Below are 19845 nucleotides of genomic sequence, written 5' to 3' on the forward strand. Positions count from 1 at the left end.
GCCGAAGTGCCAGGATGTTTACCTAATTTCCTCCCCACTTGAGTGAAGTGTAGGAGGAAAGGGGGGGGGGCAGCTGGAGACTACTGGCTTTGTTGGGCTTGGAAACACCTCTCCCTGTTGGTCTGCCTTGCCTCTCTTTGTACATTCAACAAGGCCTTTCTTGTTGTTTTATCATTGTTAGTCCTTTGTTTCTTGTTGGGTCGGACTCAAAGCACAATGCATCACCAATAGGCCTATTTTCTCAATCTTCTCTTTGTATAATGTTTGTCTCTAATCCCTGCAACTGGGGACGATCACACGGATTGTTTTGAATGTCTTCTGTGAACACACTATAACAAGGTTCAGCCTGTCATTTTGATACAGCCACTGACCACAACCTGCGTTTCCAGCTTGCTCCACACTTTGGTCAAACGAGAGGGACACTGTTTGACTTTCATTTTAAATCAATCAATAGCTGTTAAGCTTGTCCGCCAAGAGGTTGCTCTGTGTGTGTTCATGGTGCAGTGGAAGCCTCACCAAAGCATTCACAGAACAGGAATGTGCACGGGGCAGCATTACACAGGAGACAGACATGCCAGGAATGCCGTTGGAGTGATACTGACTGGCTGAATGCACTGGCTCAGCTGCTGCATGTTAACATTTGTCTGCGTGCCTGCCTCATTCCAAGCCTGCCATCATTGTTGTCTCCCTGTGCTTCTACAAGTCCTTTGAAAGCTTTTTTCTCTCTGCTTGTCCCTAGGTGTATCTCTCATTGTCTGTGTGTTGGTGGTTTCCTTTGACCCATTCATACGTAACCCCACGCACATGCTGGTTACCGCTTATAGAAACACAGCTCACTGGCACTGCTGGCAACATTTAGACCTATGAAGCATTTCGTACTGAAAGGAAAGGCTCTGATCAACTCACTTTGGCCCATTGTAGATAGTATTGCCTAGTTCGAGGTTCCCTGTTCATGGACCAGCCTCCATCAATACTTGCTCCATATTTAGAAAAATGGAAGCCTACAAAACGACACTGTTGCTAACTAATGAGGTACATTCATTCCTCTGTTTGGTTGCTGTTCCAAAGACTCACGGTGGTGTGTGTGTGTGTGTGTGTGTGTGTGTGTGTGTGTGTGTGTGTGTGTGTGTGTGTGTGTGTGTGTGTGTGTGTGTGTGTGTGTGTGTGTGTGTGTGTGTGTGTGTGTGGGTGTGTGTGTGTGTGTGTGTGTGTGTGTGTGTGTGTGTGTGTGTGTGTGTGTGTGTGTGTGTGTGTGTGTGTGTGTGTGTGTGTGTGTGTGTGTGTGTGTGTGTGTGTGTGTGTGTGTGTGTGTGTGTGTGTGTGTGTGTGTGTGTGTGTGTGTGTGTGTGTGTGTGTGTGTGTGTGTGTGTGTGTGTGTGTGTGGCGTTGAAGCTGATATCACAGCAGTTTAACGTAGCACTCCTCCGACGCTCGGCTAATACCTATACACTTACAGGGCACAATCTGCAGTGTAAAACAAAATGCCCTGAAGCACCTAGTATTAAAGACAGTTGAGCTGAGCCAAACCTTACCATGCAGCGCAAATTAAGCCCTGGTATAAAAGAGGGTGTAATTATTAACTAAGTGGAATGACTGGCATTCTGTTGTCTCCCAGGGGAGTCCCCTTCTTGCTGTTAGACCACCAAAATGTGCAGATTTACCTTCCTTGACCTAGGAAAAATACAAGGCTTAGTTTTTAACCAGTGTGTCAGCATGGTTGGAAAACTCTTCAGCGTGAACTGATAGTTAGTTGCTTTGTTTTATGTATGTGTAATTCAGTGTTTCAAAGTGATTGTGTTAGATGTTTTTTTATGTTGAGAGGACCACATGGTTCCCAGCCTGGGTTAAGTGAGAGCTGTACACTCCCATGCTTCATGGGGTCAGCTGGGGTCAGAACTTGATCTGTTCTCTCTCAGGAAGGAACTCTGTCTCCAAGGGAATCACCCTTCAACCTGATTTCTCAGTGTGTTCTTTTTGTGCACATACAGCTATGCACACACACATGATCACTGTACTCTTATTACATTTATTATCATTTGTACCATAATAGTGTCATACTCATGTCAATGTCAGAAGCTATCTTTGTATCGATGATAAACACAAGCTAGGTGGTAATCTACCCAAGGTTACTGAGATCTGTTATCTTTGCTATAAAATGTATTGCTGAGCAATTTCAGAATCTTTTCTGTCAATCTGTCAAAACGTGTACAATTCAAACCGATCCCAAGTGTCTTTGAAGCCCTTAAAGAACGTTACGTCATCCTTAGTTCACAGCTTAATTAGTAAGCCATACCATGGTTGCGGACAAATTGTCAAAAACAGTTGCTTTCTAAGCACTATTCCTTAACCTCAGTGAACATGTAGTGGCGCTAAGGAAAGATGTGAAGGAGAATTCATAAAGATTGAGAAACAGACATCTGCGGTGTTAAAGAATCCAACGCTCTTAGACCATCTAACGTCACATTGATGAGCCAGTGGGTTATATTGATGTGCGTCTGCCATGGACAAACAAACATTTTCAGCTTCTATTAGTGCATTGATATGTTTTGCCTCGTAACTTTCCTATGCTTTTTAAACATGGACAACGGTAAAAAAGAGTGACATTTTTCATTACCAAGGAAGGAATTTGAGTAAATAGCGTGAAAATGTATGTAAGTATTGATCATTTGTGTTGTTTGTACTATACGTTCGGTTTAATTTTTGTGAGAAGTGAGAAGTAAAGCAAAGCTGTGCAAGAAAGCAAGCTTTTGCTAACAATGCAAGCTAAGTAGCCTAACCGCAGGGGCAGTTAGCTACTTAGCTAGCAGTGTGTGAGCGGTCAGACACCGGCACACACACTCAAACGGACCTGTGTGCCTGACTGGACCAACATGCTTTCATAATTCCATTTAGATATGCAGCCATGATAGCTTATTTTATTAGCAAGCTAATTTTCTATGAAAATCAATGGAGGCTGAGCTCGATACCTAATGGAGCTGGCTCTTAATTGATCTCTTCTCTTTGTAGGAAAACCTACCGTCTCCGACTGTAAACATGTTTCATTTACTCTGAAGTTGTATTTGTTATACACATGTTGAGCGTTGGCTCTTCTATGCATTGCAAAATGCTACACATAGTTTACCCGTGATTAGCATCACATTTTTAGGACAATTAATTCTTCTTTTTCTATATAGTTAACTTTATATTTATATTTATATTATATTATATTTTTCATTTCCTAAAACATTTATGTTCATCTCATATTAACAGTGTGGATCATTGAGACAGTGTGGTCTCCAGAGTCTTATCCCACTTCCTGTGAGGGGGGCTTCATCAGATCCCGGAATAGTATGTTGAGTTTAATGCTAAATGTATATCATTTTGTCACAGGATGTAGAACGAGACAACACCGTTTTTATCCATTGTGTATGAATACATGCTTCAGCTCTTCAGACCAACATAGTAAGATGTGAGCATGTTCCTAATCTTCTTGGTATGCAACCTAGGTCTGGTCTGTTTAATAAAGTAAACAATGATGTTAAAGTAAGCAAATTAAATTAAATAATAAGCTAAATGTTGAGAACACGGCTTGCGAAAATATACGGGTCGTGTCCACAACACACAAACTGACCCTGCTGTAACAAGTGCACGTTACTGATGCAATATGGTTGAGACCATTCGGGTTTATGCTAGAAGAGGGGTGCAAGGAATAGTCTAAGTAGTGGGGGAGTTGTATACACTAAAGGTGTGGAGATTCTCTGGTGTTATAATATTAGCGCGGCCGCGGTCAGATCAAAATGCCTCCGAATGCAATTTGAATAGACCTACAGCCAATCAGAGCAACGAAACGCTGGGTCTGCGTCATGCCTTACTGATTGAGATCAATCGGAACCGCCATGCAGTATCCCCATTGAATCTTCAACGTTCACTGATCCCTTTTTATTTAATGTGCCGTTTTATTTCATACAGTTCCATTTGGATTGAGACAGGGAAATAATCTAAACGCGTGGCGTGTCAAGGGGGGCGATATAGTGTGTACAGTTGCAAGAAAAACCCTGTGAACCCTTTGGATTGTCCACACATAGCGTTGTGTGTTCCTTCCAAACAACTCAGCTTTGGTTTCATCGGTCCACAGAATATGTTGCCAGTCGTGCTGTGGAACATCCAGGTGCTCTTTTGCAAACTTCAAACGTGCAGCAATGTTGTTTCTGGACATCAGTGGCTTCCTCCGTGGTGTCCTCCCAGGAACTCCATTCTTGTTCAGTGTTTTACGTATCGTAGATTCGTCAACAGAGATGTTAGCATGTGCCAGAGATTTCTTTAAGTCTCTCGCTGACACTCGAGGACTCTTCTTCACCTCATGGAGCATTCTGCGCTGTGCTCTTGCAGTCCTCTTTACAGGACGGCCACTCCTAGGGAGAGTAGCAACAGTGCTGAACTTTCTCCATGTATAGACAACTTGTCTTACCGTGGACTGATGAACATCAAGGCTTTCAGAGATACTTCTGTAACCCTTTCCAGCTTTATGCAAGTCAACCATTCTTAATGGTAAGTCTTCTGAGAGCTCTTTTGTGCGAGGCATGGCTCACATCTGGCAATGCTTCTTAGGAATAGCACATTCAAAAGTGGTGTGTATTTTTTATAGGGCAGGGCAGCTTTAACCAACAGCTCCAATCTCGTCTCCTTGATTGGACTCCAGGTTGGCTGACTCCTGACTCCAATTAGCTCTTGGAGAAGTCTTTAGCCGAGGGGTTCACATACTTGTTCCTCCCTGCACTGTGAATGTTTACATGGTGTTAATTGTTTGTGGTATTAGTTTAAGCAGACTGTGTTTGTCTATTGTTGTGACTTAGATGAAGATCAGAACACATTTTATGACCAACTTAGCAGAAATCCAGGTCATTCCAAAGTGTTCACATACTTTTTCTTGCAACTGTATGTAATTTACATTGCAAATACTGACTTGAGCCCCACCACTGGATGGGTTAGCCCTACCATAGATTACCCAACAAAAATACTCTGGCGCCGCCACTGCCAGTGAGGTAAAGGTATATGATCATTATAGTTATAAAAAAATAAGAGAATAAAGTAAACGGGTATAAAATACTATATGACAGTAAACAAAAGTTGTTATTAATAAACAAGAATACAGTTTGAAAGGAGAGTGATTTGTAAAATATCCATAAAGAAAAAGAAAATCTGCTTACAGTTCTGTTTCATATGGGTGTTGAGAGATGTATCCATAGATCTCCTAATTTTGCTCTCAAAGTGCTCCAGATTGATGCTTTTAACTTAAACTTTTAAAAACAAATCTTCCCGGGGGAGCATGCCCCCGGACCCCCCTAGAGGAGGTTAGGTCCGCCCCCCACTTAAATCATGTTCACATGGATAGGAAACTAAATAAATGTGCACACATCGTGTCCATATCTTTCTGTTTGGTGGTCATGCCACACCGTGCACGTGCATGCATGCGCGAGTCATGGTGAGATATCTGGACTAAGAGGTTGCTTTTTCTTTGCACAGCATGAAAGAAAGGCCAAATGTATGGGCTGTGATTTTAGTATTTTTAAGCAAAGGTCAATCATTTGTATGGCCCTCAGAGGATGTTGACACAATTGAAATGGCCCTTGAGAGGAAAAAGGTTCCCCACCCCTTCCTTACATTTTTTGTAATATGTATTATATATTGTTTAAAAAACTCTAAACTTGAATAAGTTCCTCATGAAAAAACCTTTATATTTTATTAGATTTAATTCACATGAAGGCAGCTAGGTTTTATTCTATTGTTACCTACTCTGGTTGTATGTGCCACTTCTTGATACGTCTCATACAGCTGTCATTTAATTGGTTGCGTGCCAAAAAGATGCTACCTTAGGAAAACAAGTACTTTCCATTCCCCAAGTATTGGTTCTCAATTCATCTCTACTTTTACACTAACTGTTGACAGCTGTGCTATCAGACTGCAGCCGCTTGTGTAAATGCACAACACCCTTAAGGGGTTTTCCATTAGATTTGTTTAATGTTCTTTAGCTGCTTCATTTCTCTTTTTGCATGTAATGCTACTTTGAAAAATGTCAACAACAATGAAAATGACTTCTGTTAAATGTTTTTTAAAGCCCACTATATGTGTTACTATATCTGTTATTAGTGTTCACATGTGTTGTGACAATACAGTATAACCAGATACAAAATAAATGCCCAACACATTAGGGCTGTGGCGATACACTGATCTCACGATACGATACACGATAATCAGCCAACGATACGATATATATCACGATATTCAGCAAACGATACGATTCGATATAATTCGATACACTTATATCATTTTCTGAAAGATTTTAAAGGGACAGTGTGATTTTGGTGACATCTTGTGAGTGTTCCATTGACTTGGATTGAATTAATTCAACTGAAAACTGAAAGCATCAATTATACAATATATGGCTCTGACAGAGCGTCTCCAGCTTGCAAATGCTGGACAAAATGAATCAAAAGATGTGGTGGGAAAATTAGTTTCATTTATTGAAACAGTGCAAACTGTAGCTGTAAAGTGCAGTATCACGATGGACAATGGAGAATGAAAAGGTGCAGCAGGTGGCGGAACACGGGGGATTTGAATGGGACTTGTTAGAAATTAAAATCAATGTTTTGATGGCATAAAGTACCATAAACATACCGTCAGTTTAAATGCTGTTTTATACTGGAAAAACCAGAAGTTGTTGTGCACAACCAATTGTTGAGCTTTTATTCTGAAAATCCTTCATCTCCGGTTAGCATTTAGCATGTGGCTAATATACAATTTCCTATAGATGTGAATTTAGTAGCAATATGACACGGAGTGTTGCACACCGAAACCTACTGATTTCAACACTACAACTATAGACGTCAAGATATTATTATTGCTGAATATTAAATGAAGGTACAGTTTATTTGAATACGTTTGTTTACAGACGTGGGTAGCATGAGACAACAATCGGAACTACCGGAGATGATACCAGCCGTGAGGTATTTTTGGAGTATTGATTACAGCGTTTAAAATGTATTAAATGAAAAGTCATGAAAGAGATAAGGAGGAGAAAAGGCGTGTTTAGTTATATATATTATATGTGCAATGTCTGAATCCTCTGTCATGCGCAACAACGAACATTGGAGACGTGGAGGGCCGATCCCCAGCAGCGCCAACCGGCCCACAGGGAGGAGCCAGCAGAGGATATTTAACAGCTGGAAAGGTGGAGCTCGCTCTCTTCCCTTTGCTCACGAGAGCCAGAACACAGCTGTTTTTCTGACTGAATCATCTTCTGCTTGTAACATTACCGCGCTTTTCATTAATTAAAGTATACATTTGAAGATTCTCAGAGACTCAATTCGTCTCCTTTTTAAAGCTTCTCTCCTGGACGCGAGTATAACGAACACAGTTATCAGACTTAATGTATCGATACCCGCGGCTGAAATATCGATACTTTCTCGGAAAACTAAATATCGATATATATCACAAGATCGATTAAATTGCACAGCCCTACAACACATTCAGTCCTTTGTGTTTCTATGTGAGAGTAAATGTGTGATTCCTGTGCCATGTGCACAAGATACTAAGGGCCGTAGAGGTGCATTGTTCAGAATGTGTGATCTTTTTCTACAGTGGTGTAGATTCCACTACAATTGCAGTAAGTTCTTATCTATACATGTTGTGTGCAACCGCATGCTCTGCAGCCTCTGTGGGTAGATCATGGGTGTGTTTGTGTGTGTTGCTGTTGGTAGTAATGTGTTTGGTAAGGTGTAACCAAGACACAGATAAACACATACATATTCAGGGGGGGACACGTCAGTGCAACACTAAAATAACAGACATTCTTTATCCACCTCTCATCACCACTCCCAGAAACACTAAGCACAACACAGATGTAGAATCGCAGCAAGTGATGTCACCAGTAAAGTGGTGCCATCCTTTGTTTGAACCCTGACCGATGCCCTGGAACAGTATGACTATCAGGTTTGTACTCGTTTTTACTTCTGTGTCCTGTTCTGTGTAATGAGTGTGGATGATTTTGTCTTTCAAATGCAGTTTGACATGGCACTGTCTCCTTGAAGGTGTGGCCTGTATACAATCCATACTTTTTGGTTCTCGTGGAATACCTCAAACAACCTAATTTTCACAATTATCAACACACCACGTCCTTCATTCCAAACAAATCTCAAGAAGTGGCCTGTACAGGTCCAAGTTATTTGCTGATTTTAATGGTACATGACTAGATTGTTTTACAGTTGGGCAGTTAATGCAAATAATATAAATATTTGTATAGCGCTTTACTATATAAGGGAGGGTTGGGCTTGGGGGAGTTCAAAGAAACGAGGGCAAACAAAGATGATCAACGGGCATGGATTGACTGGGGCGGGGGGTCGGTTGTGAGTAGACAGAGGAGAAGAGATCAGTTTGGAGGCGGGACTGGAATACTGTGATGGACTCGGAATCACAGAGATCTTGTGGGAAGGAATTCCAGAGGGCAGATGGTGGAGGGCTTTGTAGCTGAGGACCAGTATTTGCTAAATGTGTATTCATGTTATTGAAATGTAACGATGGACTTGTGAGCTTGGGCTGTAGCTTCTTTAGCGTTGCAGTTGTGCTCTGTTGTCGTGGATAATCTCCCTCAGTTTCCCATCTCTTGGGCCTTACGTGTCTCTCACACTCTCAAATGTTACAATTCTTGAGTGAACAGAAAAAGCCATCCGTCCTGCTATTATCAGATTGTGGGAGACTAGTGGCACGGACCTGCTCAGACATGGAGATTACAGAGATGTGATCATGATTTGTGATGCAGGAAATTGTGAAATTACCAATTCTAAGCAACAAAGTTGTGTTGAAATCAGATGCAAGATCACATTCGTAGAAGATCTTTAAGTAGCCATGATGATAGTTATGTCTTACCTTTGCTGTTTTGTGATCAAATGTTGTGTTCAAGGGCATAAAAACGCTGCTGAAGGTTGCACGTAACTTTAAAATGATTACTGATAATCCATCATTACAATTATAAATAATAAACGGATTATAATGGTTAGCCGACCGGAGCTTCCGGTTTAGGATGTGCGCACGCAGCGTCTCGTTTTAACTGAATAATGGTCATGTTTACATGGATTTATGAACTGCCCCCCTTCCAGAGACACACTGTCAAACACACTCATACCTGCTTGGTATGACATTGAAAAAGTTACATTAAATACAAATTAATTACAATAAAATGACTCTTTAATCTTCACATCTTGTAATCATGTCTATAATTTTGAGCAGCAAATTATTGAAAAGTATCGATAAAAGTATTGAAAAATACCGGTATCGATAATGTTACGCTCTCCACAAGTTTACAGGATTGAACTCACAATGCTGAACACCAGAAAGAGGAGAATGAGATAAAAAAGATTTATTAACCAAAAAACCCACACAAAACAAAGGGGAGAAGAAGGAGGGAGAACCAACCCAGTCTCACTATTTCTGTTATGTTGTGTAACTGTTTAATGGTGTTATCTTTATTGCTACCCCCTTCCCCGTCAATGTATAGTGTTGGTCCACAGCGCAAACGTATTAGTTTAACAAAATCCGCATCTAAAATTGTGGCATAGATACGTTATTTTCCCCTGTGCAATTCTCCATTTACTCAACAATAACACATAATTATCCTTGTGTTTATTTGTTTGATTAATAAACACAAGTTGGAGTCCGTCAGGACCGAGGGTCAGAGCAGCTCATTTGCTTTAAAGAATATTACACCCGGAAGTAAGTATTCTCTCCGCTTCGCTTGACAAACCCTGTGATAGTCCTCAAGCTCTGTGATTGGATGTTTGAGTGCGCTCCGAGGGTTACGCCGAGCGTCGAACAGCACTTGAAATGGGATGGAACCACGGCAGACTGTCCAAAACTGGATTTGAACGGGTCCCCCCCTCCCCCACCCCGTCTCCAGAACTACACTTGCTGGCTTTTGTGTTTCGCAACATGTTCTAGGGCACGTCTCTGCTGGGAGTTGTAGTTTTAAAAGACGTTTTCGTATTTCCCATAATAAGAAGTTGCCAGTATTAAACTGTGTACATCCCTGGAGGTTTAGGGGATAGGAAACACTCAAATTAAAAACATATAATTAATAAATGGGTGAAAATTGCTTGTGCCCATAATGGGCAGCATTAATATATACCCACATGACAGCTAAGGTCAGAAGAGCTTTATTTAACAGCTGGTCTTATGTCTGTGACCCCTCCTGTTGTTCATTGATGAGCCTGAAACATGCACTTGTCAAGGTTCAGAGGCACATTTTGCAAATATGGCAGTAGCCATCGATCATCTTAAGATAAGATATACTTTATTGATCCCAAGTTGGAAACATTTGCGTTACATCAGCATGTGTAACAGATGTAAATATGCAGTGGTGTTTATTTGTAAATCATTTAGCATAATCACACAAATTCTGTGTTTTATATTTAATAAAATAATAATATATATAATAATAATATTTAATATTTAATATTTCTTTATTGATTGTTCAATACCTGACAGGGTCGGAGATGAAAAACTTTCCTCAACAGTGCATTACAAGACATCTATCAATATGTGTGTATACCTCCACCATTACACTGTCATATTCTGCACATTTCTTATACTATCTACATACATCTTATAAGAGTATAATACATATGTATAATATCATATAACGGTAACGGTTGGAGGGCACTGGTCACTGGTCACTGGTGTGGACTGGCTTGATCTGGGAAGCATGAAACGTGGGATGAATTTTCATGGTACTGGGAGCTTCAAGCGGACAGCAGAGGGGTTTATGATGCGCTCAATGAGGAAGGGGCCGAGAAACCGAGGGGACAGCTTTTTAGACTCGGTGAGGAGGGAGATGTTCTTGGAAGACAACCAAACAGATTGTCCAGGGGTGTAAGGGGGAGCGGCATGTCTGTGACGGTTGGCTGACCGTTGGTTTCTGGCAGAAGTCTGGAGGAGTTCTGAGCGAATGTCCCTCCAAATCTTACGGCACCGCCGAATGTGTTGCTGGACGGAAGGAACTGCTAATTCACTCTCCTCCTCGGGAAACGGGAGGTTGGTACTCTAAGGAGACTTCAAAAGGTGAGAGACCAGTAGCTGAAGACATGAGTGAATTGAAGGAGTACTCAACCCAGGGTAGAAGGGAGCTCCTGGTAGATTGATTGCGACTGGCAACACAGCAGAGACTAGATTCCAGGTCTTGATTGGCCCTTTCAATTTGACCGTTTGACTGGGGATGGTAACCAGAGGTTAGACTGACAGATGCACCAAGTGAAAGACAGAAATTCTTCCAGACCTGAGAGGTGAACTGAGGGCCTCGGTCGGAGACGATGTCAGCCAGGATTCCATGCAGGCGGAAAACATGCTGGGTAAGAAGTTGGGAGGTCTCCAGGGCTGAGGGAAGCTTGGGCAGAGCTACAAAATGGGCACATTTGGAGAAACGGTCAATAATGGTTAGAACAGTATTGTTTCCTTGAGAGGGAGGTAGGCTGGTGACAAAGTCCAGTGTTATGTGTGACCAGGGTCGACTAGGGATTGGAGGGGGCTTTTGTAGCCTTTATTTAACCAGGTGAAAGCCCCTTGAGATCAAAAGATCTCTTTTTCAAGGGTGACCTGCAGAAGGGCTGAAGCAATCCTGCAGGTCTCTGATGAGAGGCTTTGCTCCTAGCACATGTAGAACAGGCTGAAACGTACTCCTTTGTGTCCTTGTCCATTGTTGGCAGCCAAAAATGTCTCCGGAGAAGGGAGAGTTGGCACCTGGGTGATTGGCAAAATGGGAGCTGTGGACCCACTGCAGAACTTGGGAACGGACTGAGTTGGGGACAAACTGACGATTAGGAAGACCGCTACCAGGGTCAGGTTGCTCCAAAAGCGCCTCCCGAATCGAGTTACTAATTTCCCAGGTGAGGGCACCCACCACACAACTCCGGGGGAGAATAGAGTCCAAGGAGGTTACAGGACTCTCAGAATGAAACGATCGGAACCAGGGCGATAAGTCAGGGAGGAATTGAAACGACCAAAAAAGAGGGCCCATCTGGCTTGCCGTGAGTTTAGTCGTTTGGCTGACTGGATGTACTCGAGGTTCTTGTGGTCAGTCCAAACAAGAAAAGGCTGTTCACTGCCCTCAAGCCAGTGTCGCCACTCCTCCAATGCCATATTCACCGCCAGAAGCTCTCTGTTTCCCACATCATAATTTCTCTCAGCAGGAGAAAGACGACGAGAGAAAAAAGCACAAGAGTGAAGCTTATTGTCTGGTCCTGCAGTCTGGGACAGAACAGCGCCAACCCCGATGTCAGATGCATCTACCTCAACAACAAACTGCTTGCTTGAGTCCGGCTGGATGAGAATGGGGGCAGAAGTGAACAGGGACTTGAGAAGAAGAAAGGCATTGTTAGCATCTGTTGTCCAGGAAAACTTGACTTTGACAGAAGTGAGACTGGAGAGTGGAGCTGCTACCTTGCTATAGTTCCTGATGAACCGGCGATAGAAGTTGGCAAAACCCAGGAACCTCTGCAGCTCCTTCCGAGTTGTGGGGACTGGCCACTCAGAGACAGCTAGAATCTTTCCTGGATCTGCCTCCAACTTGCCTTGCCTGATGATGTAACCAAGAAAACTGACCCGTTCCTGATGAAACTCGCATTTCTCAGCCTTGACGAACAGCTTGTTCTCAAGCAGCCTCTGTAGAACCTGACTGACGTGGTCCTGATGTTCCTCCAGGCTCTTGGAAAAGATCAAAATGTGTCGTCAAAAACGAATCGGTTGAGGAAATCTCGTAGGACATCATTTACAAGGGCCTGGAAAACAGCTGGGGCATTAGAGAGTCCAAAGGGCATGATGAGATATTCAAAGTGACCAAGGGGGGTGTTGAAGGCTGTCTTCCACTCATCTCCTTGGCGAATTCGAACCAGGTGGTATGCATTTCAGAGGTCGAGTTTGGAGAAGATGGTGGCACCTTGGAGAGGTTCAAAAGCTGAGTTAATCAGGGGAAGTAGGTACTTGTTTTTAACTGTAATGTTATTTAACCCACAAAAGTCAATACAGGGTCGGAGTGATTTATCCTTCTTGTCCACGAAGAAAAACCCAGCACCCAGAGGGAAGGAAGAAGGACGAATTATTCCAGAAGCAAGGAAGCCATCGATGTATTTCTCCATGGCCTCTCTCTCTGACCGAGACCGATTATGAAGTCTGCTGGTAGGTAAAGGAGCCCCAGGTAGCAGATCGATGGGACAATCATAGGGACGATGAGGAGGGAGAGAGAGAGAGCTTTATCCTTGTCGAAGGCCCCACTCAGGTTGTGGTAAACCTCAGGAACACCAGACAAGTCTACATTAGCTGAGACACATGGAGCAGGCATAGGATCTACAGGAACGGGAAGCACAGCAGACTGTAAACAGTTAAGGTGGCACGACTGATTCCATTCTATGATTCTCCCTCCAGCCTAATCAATATGCGGATTGTGGATGCGAAGCCATGGGTAACCAAGAACCAATGGGGTTGCAGGAGCGGAAATAACCTTCAGTTGAATTTCTTCTCTGTGAGAAATTAACAGGGTTACGGGTTGTGTCTGCTGTGTAACCCTATAAATGCTTTTACCCTTTAAGGCATAAGCAGTCAAAGGTTCCAGTAATGTTTCCAAGTTTAGACCCAGCTGCTTGGCTAGTTCAGAATCCACAAAACTATCCTCAGCACCAGAGTCAATGAGGGCAGAGAGGGGCAAGGTCTGAGAGTTAGCACAAAGTCTGGCAGGAATCAGAAAACGGCTCAAAGTTGGGGCTTCAATAGGTGTAGGTTGCGAACTCGTCAGGACCCCCCAATTTCACTGACGAGCCCCTGCGTTTGGGTGGACAGGACAACCAGAAAGGATATGCCCAGCTTTACCACAATACAGGCACTCTCTAGACCTCAAACGTCGAAGGCGCTCAGGGGGATAATCCGGCGCGTCCCAACTGCATTGCTTTCTCCTTAGCAAAGGTGGGCACGCGAGGTGGTGAGGTGTAGCCAGATGGTCTAGACTGGGAGGGGGCAAACTGGGGTGAGATGTTTGGCTTACTTGGCAAAGCAAATGGTGAACACTGCGCTCGCTCCGCACGGCGCTCCCGCAGCCGGCTGTCGAGACGAGACGCCAAGGAGATTAAGGATTGGAGATCAGCAGGCTCATCTCTTGCTGCCAGCTCATCCTTCAGTTTATCCTTCAATCCCCTAACAAACACAGCCCTTAAAGCCGCCTCTTCCCATCGGGCTTCTGCCGCCAGCGTGCGAAACTCGATGGAGTAATCTGCAACGGTTCGAGTCCCTTGTTATACATTTAGCAGACGACTAGCAGCTGAGCCAGAGTGGTCGGGGTGATCAAAAACAGAGGAAAAATGATCAGAAAAAACTCCAAAGGAAAGAGTGTCGTAATCCACAGAAGAACGCAATGCTTCGGCCCAGGTTAAAGCTCTTCCACAAAGCAAACTCAACACATAGTTCATTTTAGTCACCTCAGAAGAAAAAGGCAAGGGGCACTGGCGAAACACCTTGCTGCATTGAAACAAATTCTCTGCATTTCTCCACCTCTCCATGGAAAGGCTCAGGGAAAATCCCGGCATGGAGTTGAATCCAGAGGTGGATTGGAGGGGGCAGGAAATGCAGCAGAAGACGTCAGGGTAGAGATTTGAGCAGCACGGTTCGAGATGTGTAGTGCCATGGACTGATTGCTGTCAACTAAGGCTCGCATCATCTGCTCATGTTGACCCAGAAGATTTCCCTGATGAGAAAGGGCGTGCTGAACAGCAGCGGGATCCGATCCAGTATCAGCAGAGTTCATTTGGACCAGTTCGTACTGTTACGCTCTCCACGAGCTTACAGGATTGAACTCACAATGCTGAACAGCAGGAAGAGGAGATGGAGCTGATGAGGTAAAAAAGGTTTATTAACCAAAAAACCTTTCAGGAAACAAAAAGAGGGATTAGATGTCCACTTAATCCTGGGCCAGGGTTTTCACCAGCGGAGGTGCGGTGATGCACGGAGGTACGCTGGCGAGGTGAGCCGAGGATTCAGAGCTGGCGAGAGTTTACCGGTTGGAGCTGGTGTGCGTGGAAGCACGGGGGAACACAGATAAGGGGTTGGTGGCTGGACGTGGCAGGCAGACGGATACAGCGTGGTGAAACGACGAACTGGTGAATACTGGATGAAGGAACCGGGTATATATGCAGGTGAAGGTGAGTAGTTGTAATCCGGATGATGAGCAACAGCTGAGGGGATGAGTTGGCGGGAAACAGAAGTGGGTCAGCCACGCCCAGCCAGGAAGACAGACACACAGACAAAAACAAACACAAAACAAAGGGGAGAAGGAGGGAGAACTGCAAATCCTCACAGATAAGCAGTATCGGTATCGATAAAATCCTAACGATACCCATCCCTAGAGAAAAGTCTATTTTGCGTCATCTGATCAGCTCTCCTGATCGGCCTTTTATAGAGAGCACCGATAGATCACTGATAGATCGGAGCATCCCTAATTGCAAGATATATTTGTTGCTGTTTTTTCTTTTGACATTTAACGTGATTTGGCTGTGTTTTCAGCTGATGCTATTTATTCTATCACTATCTAGATTTATGTATCCCCTATAAACTTTGTTACCTGGGAAATTGTTCTTTATTTAGGATATTTAATGATCCTCTTTTGTAACTGCTGTTGCAAATGTTATTTAAAGTGTTGCTGTCTGAATTGCTGCTGCATTAGAAACCGGTTTACTAAGGAAAAGTCTTGCCTCCTCTGCCGAGCATTATCTCACACTTCCTCCTGTGTGCCATTATCAGCAGGGCCTTGTCACTGTTGATCTTCCAGACGCATCAGAGCCCTGTCTCTCTGCGTCAATACCGCTCAACCTTCTGTCCTCTCCTCACAGCTTTGTGACGGTCTCATCTGCCATGTAACCCTGCACTACCAGCTGTGATATTGACTGAGCCAAATGTCAAGACCCAGGGCTCGACATTAAGGACTGCCCGATGGCCCGGGGCCATCTAGTATTTAGCTCGGGCAATGAAGCCTCACCTGCTGGGTGCCCGATCGGGCAATCTATTATGCCAGTATCATGCAGCTCGCGGATCCAGTGATGAGTGACCCGACAGTAAAACTAAACACATCTATAACTAGTTACGGTAGTTTGAGAGGTCATTAAAATAGCTACGTGTGATATTCTAACCTGAAGTGTGTGTGTTGCTCCGCTCACCGCTGCATGTGATTATGCAGAGCTGCGTGTCGAGTCTCGACTCGTCAGCAGCAGCTGATCTCTCTCTCCTGTCAGATTAGACTTCACTCGCGTTTATGTCCATATCGATCAGATCCAGCTAGTTCTAGCTAATGATAGGACTACCTGCTTATTAAAAGACAACTACACAATAAGTGTCGCTATGCAACTGGGTGAGGCCACAAAGTATAGCGCAGCATTATGCATTTGTTTACATGCCCACCGGAACCCCGAGGCATTACCAACAGATCAACGCACAATCAACCCACACAGGACATCTCTCTCTCCACATTACGTGTTCGACATTAGAGTTGACTATTCTTGTCTGTCACATACTCTTCTTGTCTGTCACATAAGTGGCGCAACTGAAGCGGTATTGCTCTAAAGGGAAATTATTTTGACCTAAGAGATTTAGATTTGCTGGCTAACGGGAACCATTTTGTGTGCTTGGCGGATGCGCTCGGCTCCTCTCGACTGCTGCTCGGGTCTGCTCGGTCAGCTCCCGGGTGAGGAGGCATTCGTTCGACCAACTTACAGTAGATAACATTACACACATTTTTAACAGGGGCCATAATAGTGTAAATAATGTTTGTTTTGGCAGTTATAACTGAATGTAATGTTCTACTTTTTGTCTTGACCAACAACTTAAGTATTTCTTATAGCTATGCAGGGCATGCAAGCGAGCAAACACAAACAAACAAGTGAAATGAAGAATACAATTGAAATTATACAATATAATATTGTGGTGGTTCATCTTATAATTCAGAGAATGCACCATACAGCATCTAAGACCTGCAACAATCTAAATGTTCTAGGGGGAGGCCCCCAAACCCTTCGTGCGTCATTTCGTCCGCGCGCATTTTTCAGGGCAATCTCTATTGGGCTCAGGGCCATCTGTAAATTAGCTTAGATGGCCCACATGGTCATGCACTGAGACCTATCAGATACATAGGAATACTGCATTGTTTATTGAACAAACATTAGAGAACATTAGAAAGCCGGGTTTAGGGAATAATTAGCAGGAAGTAAGCAGTGCACTATATCATCATATTCAATTAAGTTCTCATATTGGTCATTTTTTTACAGTATGTCCTCCATTCCTGAGAACAGTTTACACCTTGTACCTTACATTTTACCTGAGGAATTTATACAGGCAAAATTATTATAATTACAAAAAAAGTCTGCTGACTAAACTTATGGTCCACTAACTAGCTATTTCCAGAGCTCTTGGTTCCTATCTCAGGGTTTTAATTGGTGGAGAGAGATGGCTCAGTTCACGTAGCCTGAAGCTGAATTCATACGATGCGTGATTTGCTCTCTGCTCATCGTGAGGTTCGGCGCAGAGCCTTGCGGTGAAAACGGCAAGCTAAGTTTTGTTTCTATGGTTACCTGCTTGCTTTTTGCAGTTACATACAGCTGTTATTTGATTGTTTGCACATCAAAAGTTCATCAGCAGTAACCAGGTCAAAGTGACCAGCAACCATTTCAAGCGGTGTGCGGCGCCGACGGTAGTTTCACAGTCGGATGCACAGCGCTCTCCATAGAAACTCAACGGCAATGTTAGCGCAGAGCACGTTTACCGCATCATTTGTGAGTGCAGCTCAAGTGTGGAATGGGCTTCATACTTTGCATCGCTTACATGTAATGTTGAGAATTCTATTCAAGGCACATGATCTCAACCCAGCATCTCGCAAGAGGTTTACATGTTTGATGATCGATGACCTTTGTGGACTTTCTGTTAACCGTACTCTCCTCCAGCAAAGAAGACCAACGTGTGTGTGTGTGTGTGTGTGTGTGTGTGTGTGTGTGTGTGTGTGTGTGTGTGTGTGTGTGTGTGTGTGTGTGTGTGTGTGTGTGTGTGTGTGTGTGTGTGTGTGTGTGTGTGTGTGTGTGTGTGTGTGTGTGTGTGTGTGTGTGTGTGTGTGTGTGTGTGTGTGTGTGTGTGTGTGTGTGTGTGTGTGTGTGTGTGTGTGTGTGTGTGTGTGTGTGTGTGTGTGTGTGTGTGTGTGTGTGTGTGTGTGTGTGTGTGTGTGTGTGTGTGTGTGTGTGTGTGTGTGTGTGTGTGTGTGTGTGTGTGTGTGTGTGTGTGTGTGTGTGTGTGTGTCCTGTAATTGACATGTTGTGAATTTGACAGAAAGGCAGGAAGGATCAAAACTGCATTCATACAAAACTAAAGGCGCTTTAAATGTTATGACAAATTAAATGAATGTACTCTGGTTTAGGCAGACTTATAGATGATAATGATTACCTAATTTTCTTTAATTCTTTTACAATTTGAGGTCAAGCTTTTAAGAATGCTTTTCTGGAAGTAAAAGGAAATGTGGCTTTCATCTCCTTATCACTGTGAGTGGGTTTTGATATTGAATATTATATATGTATATTGAAATCTCTCCTTTCTGTTCTTCTCTCCCCCTTTACACTTCCTCCCCCCTCCCTTTCTTTCCTCTTTTGTTTCCTCCAGGTTCTGTTGCTGTTTTGCAGCAGGTGACCCCCACCCCTCAGCCAAAATCCGTTTATTAGATGTGACCACGAGGTTGATCAGGAGAAGTCACCATGTCTTAAACCCAGACGGGCCCTCTGGAGCCCTGTCCCCCCACCCTGGATCCCCCTCCCCCTCCCCTATCCACCACCTTACCCCTTCTCCCAGCCCCATCCCACTTCAACACCTCCCTCCACATGTGAGGGACAGGCTTCCGGGCTCCGGCTCGCCTCTGGCACACCCCGCCTCTCCCTCCGTAGAGATGATCCTGGAGAAGCACCAGCAGTTGGGTGGTGGTAGCGGAGGGGGGTTGGGCTCTGACCGGGACCTGCAGTCCACTGCTTCCTCCATCTCTCTGCCCTCTGTGAAGAAGGCCCCCAAGAAGAGGCGCTTCTCCCTGGCCTCTCTCTTCAGGCTGCGAGCCCGGGAGCCCAAATCAGAGCGCCAAAGGTCCCGAGAGCTCCAGTACCCGGGGCCCATTGGGCTAGTCGGTGTGGATGGCATCGCCAGCATTGAGAGCATCCACTCTGAGATGTGTAACGATAAGCACTCTGCCTTCTTCTCTGTGGCTGGGGCCTCTGCTGCCGCCTCCGCCTCATCTGCCTCTGGGCCTTCCTGCTCTACCACCACCTCCTCCTCCTCCTCCTCTAAGGTGGGGGGTGCGGTGGCGGCAGATCTACTGGAGTGCCCGCTGTGCCTTCTGCTCCACTCCAGGGAGAGCTTCCCTGACATCATGACCTGTCACCACCGCTCCTGTATGGATTGCCTGCGGCAGTATCTGCGCATCGAGATCTCAGAGTCTCGTGTCAACATCAGCTGCCCCGAGTGCTCGGAGCGCTTCAACCCTCACGACATCCGCATGATCCTGGGTGACCGGGCACTCATGGGGAAATATGAGGAGTTCATGCTGAGGAGGTGGCTGGTGGCTGACCCGGACTGCCGCTGGTGCCCTGCGCCGGACTGTGGGTAAGAAGTGGATAAAATACACAGCATGGCAACAAAACAAACGATTAGTAAGAAGGAAACTTTAAGCGATCTCTTGGCAATATACCTCCAGCTCTTAAATTAGAAGACAGAAACTTAGAATACGATAAATATACCTCACTTAAACATTTATGAACATAGGATTGC

The 19845-nt window shown here is 44.3% G+C and overlaps 1 protein-coding gene across 1 annotated transcript in view; it reads left to right on the top strand.

Moving 5' to 3' along the window:
* LOC117460866 (E3 ubiquitin-protein ligase RNF19A-like) overlaps positions 1 to 19845 on the top strand; it is a 52685-nt gene that overhangs the window by 16962 nt on the left and 15878 nt on the right. Inside the window, exon 2 of the mRNA XM_034102466.2 lies at positions 18697 to 19680. Coding sequence (XP_033958357.1) covers positions 18977 to 19680 — 704 coding nt within the window. The 5' untranslated portion in view covers positions 18697 to 18976. The remainder of the gene's footprint in view (positions 1 to 18696; positions 19681 to 19845) is intronic.

This window comes from Pseudochaenichthys georgianus, chromosome 16 (assembly GCF_902827115.2).
Source record: "Pseudochaenichthys georgianus chromosome 16, fPseGeo1.2, whole genome shotgun sequence".
NCBI classification, from domain to species: Eukaryota; Metazoa; Chordata; class Actinopteri; order Perciformes; family Channichthyidae; genus Pseudochaenichthys; species Pseudochaenichthys georgianus.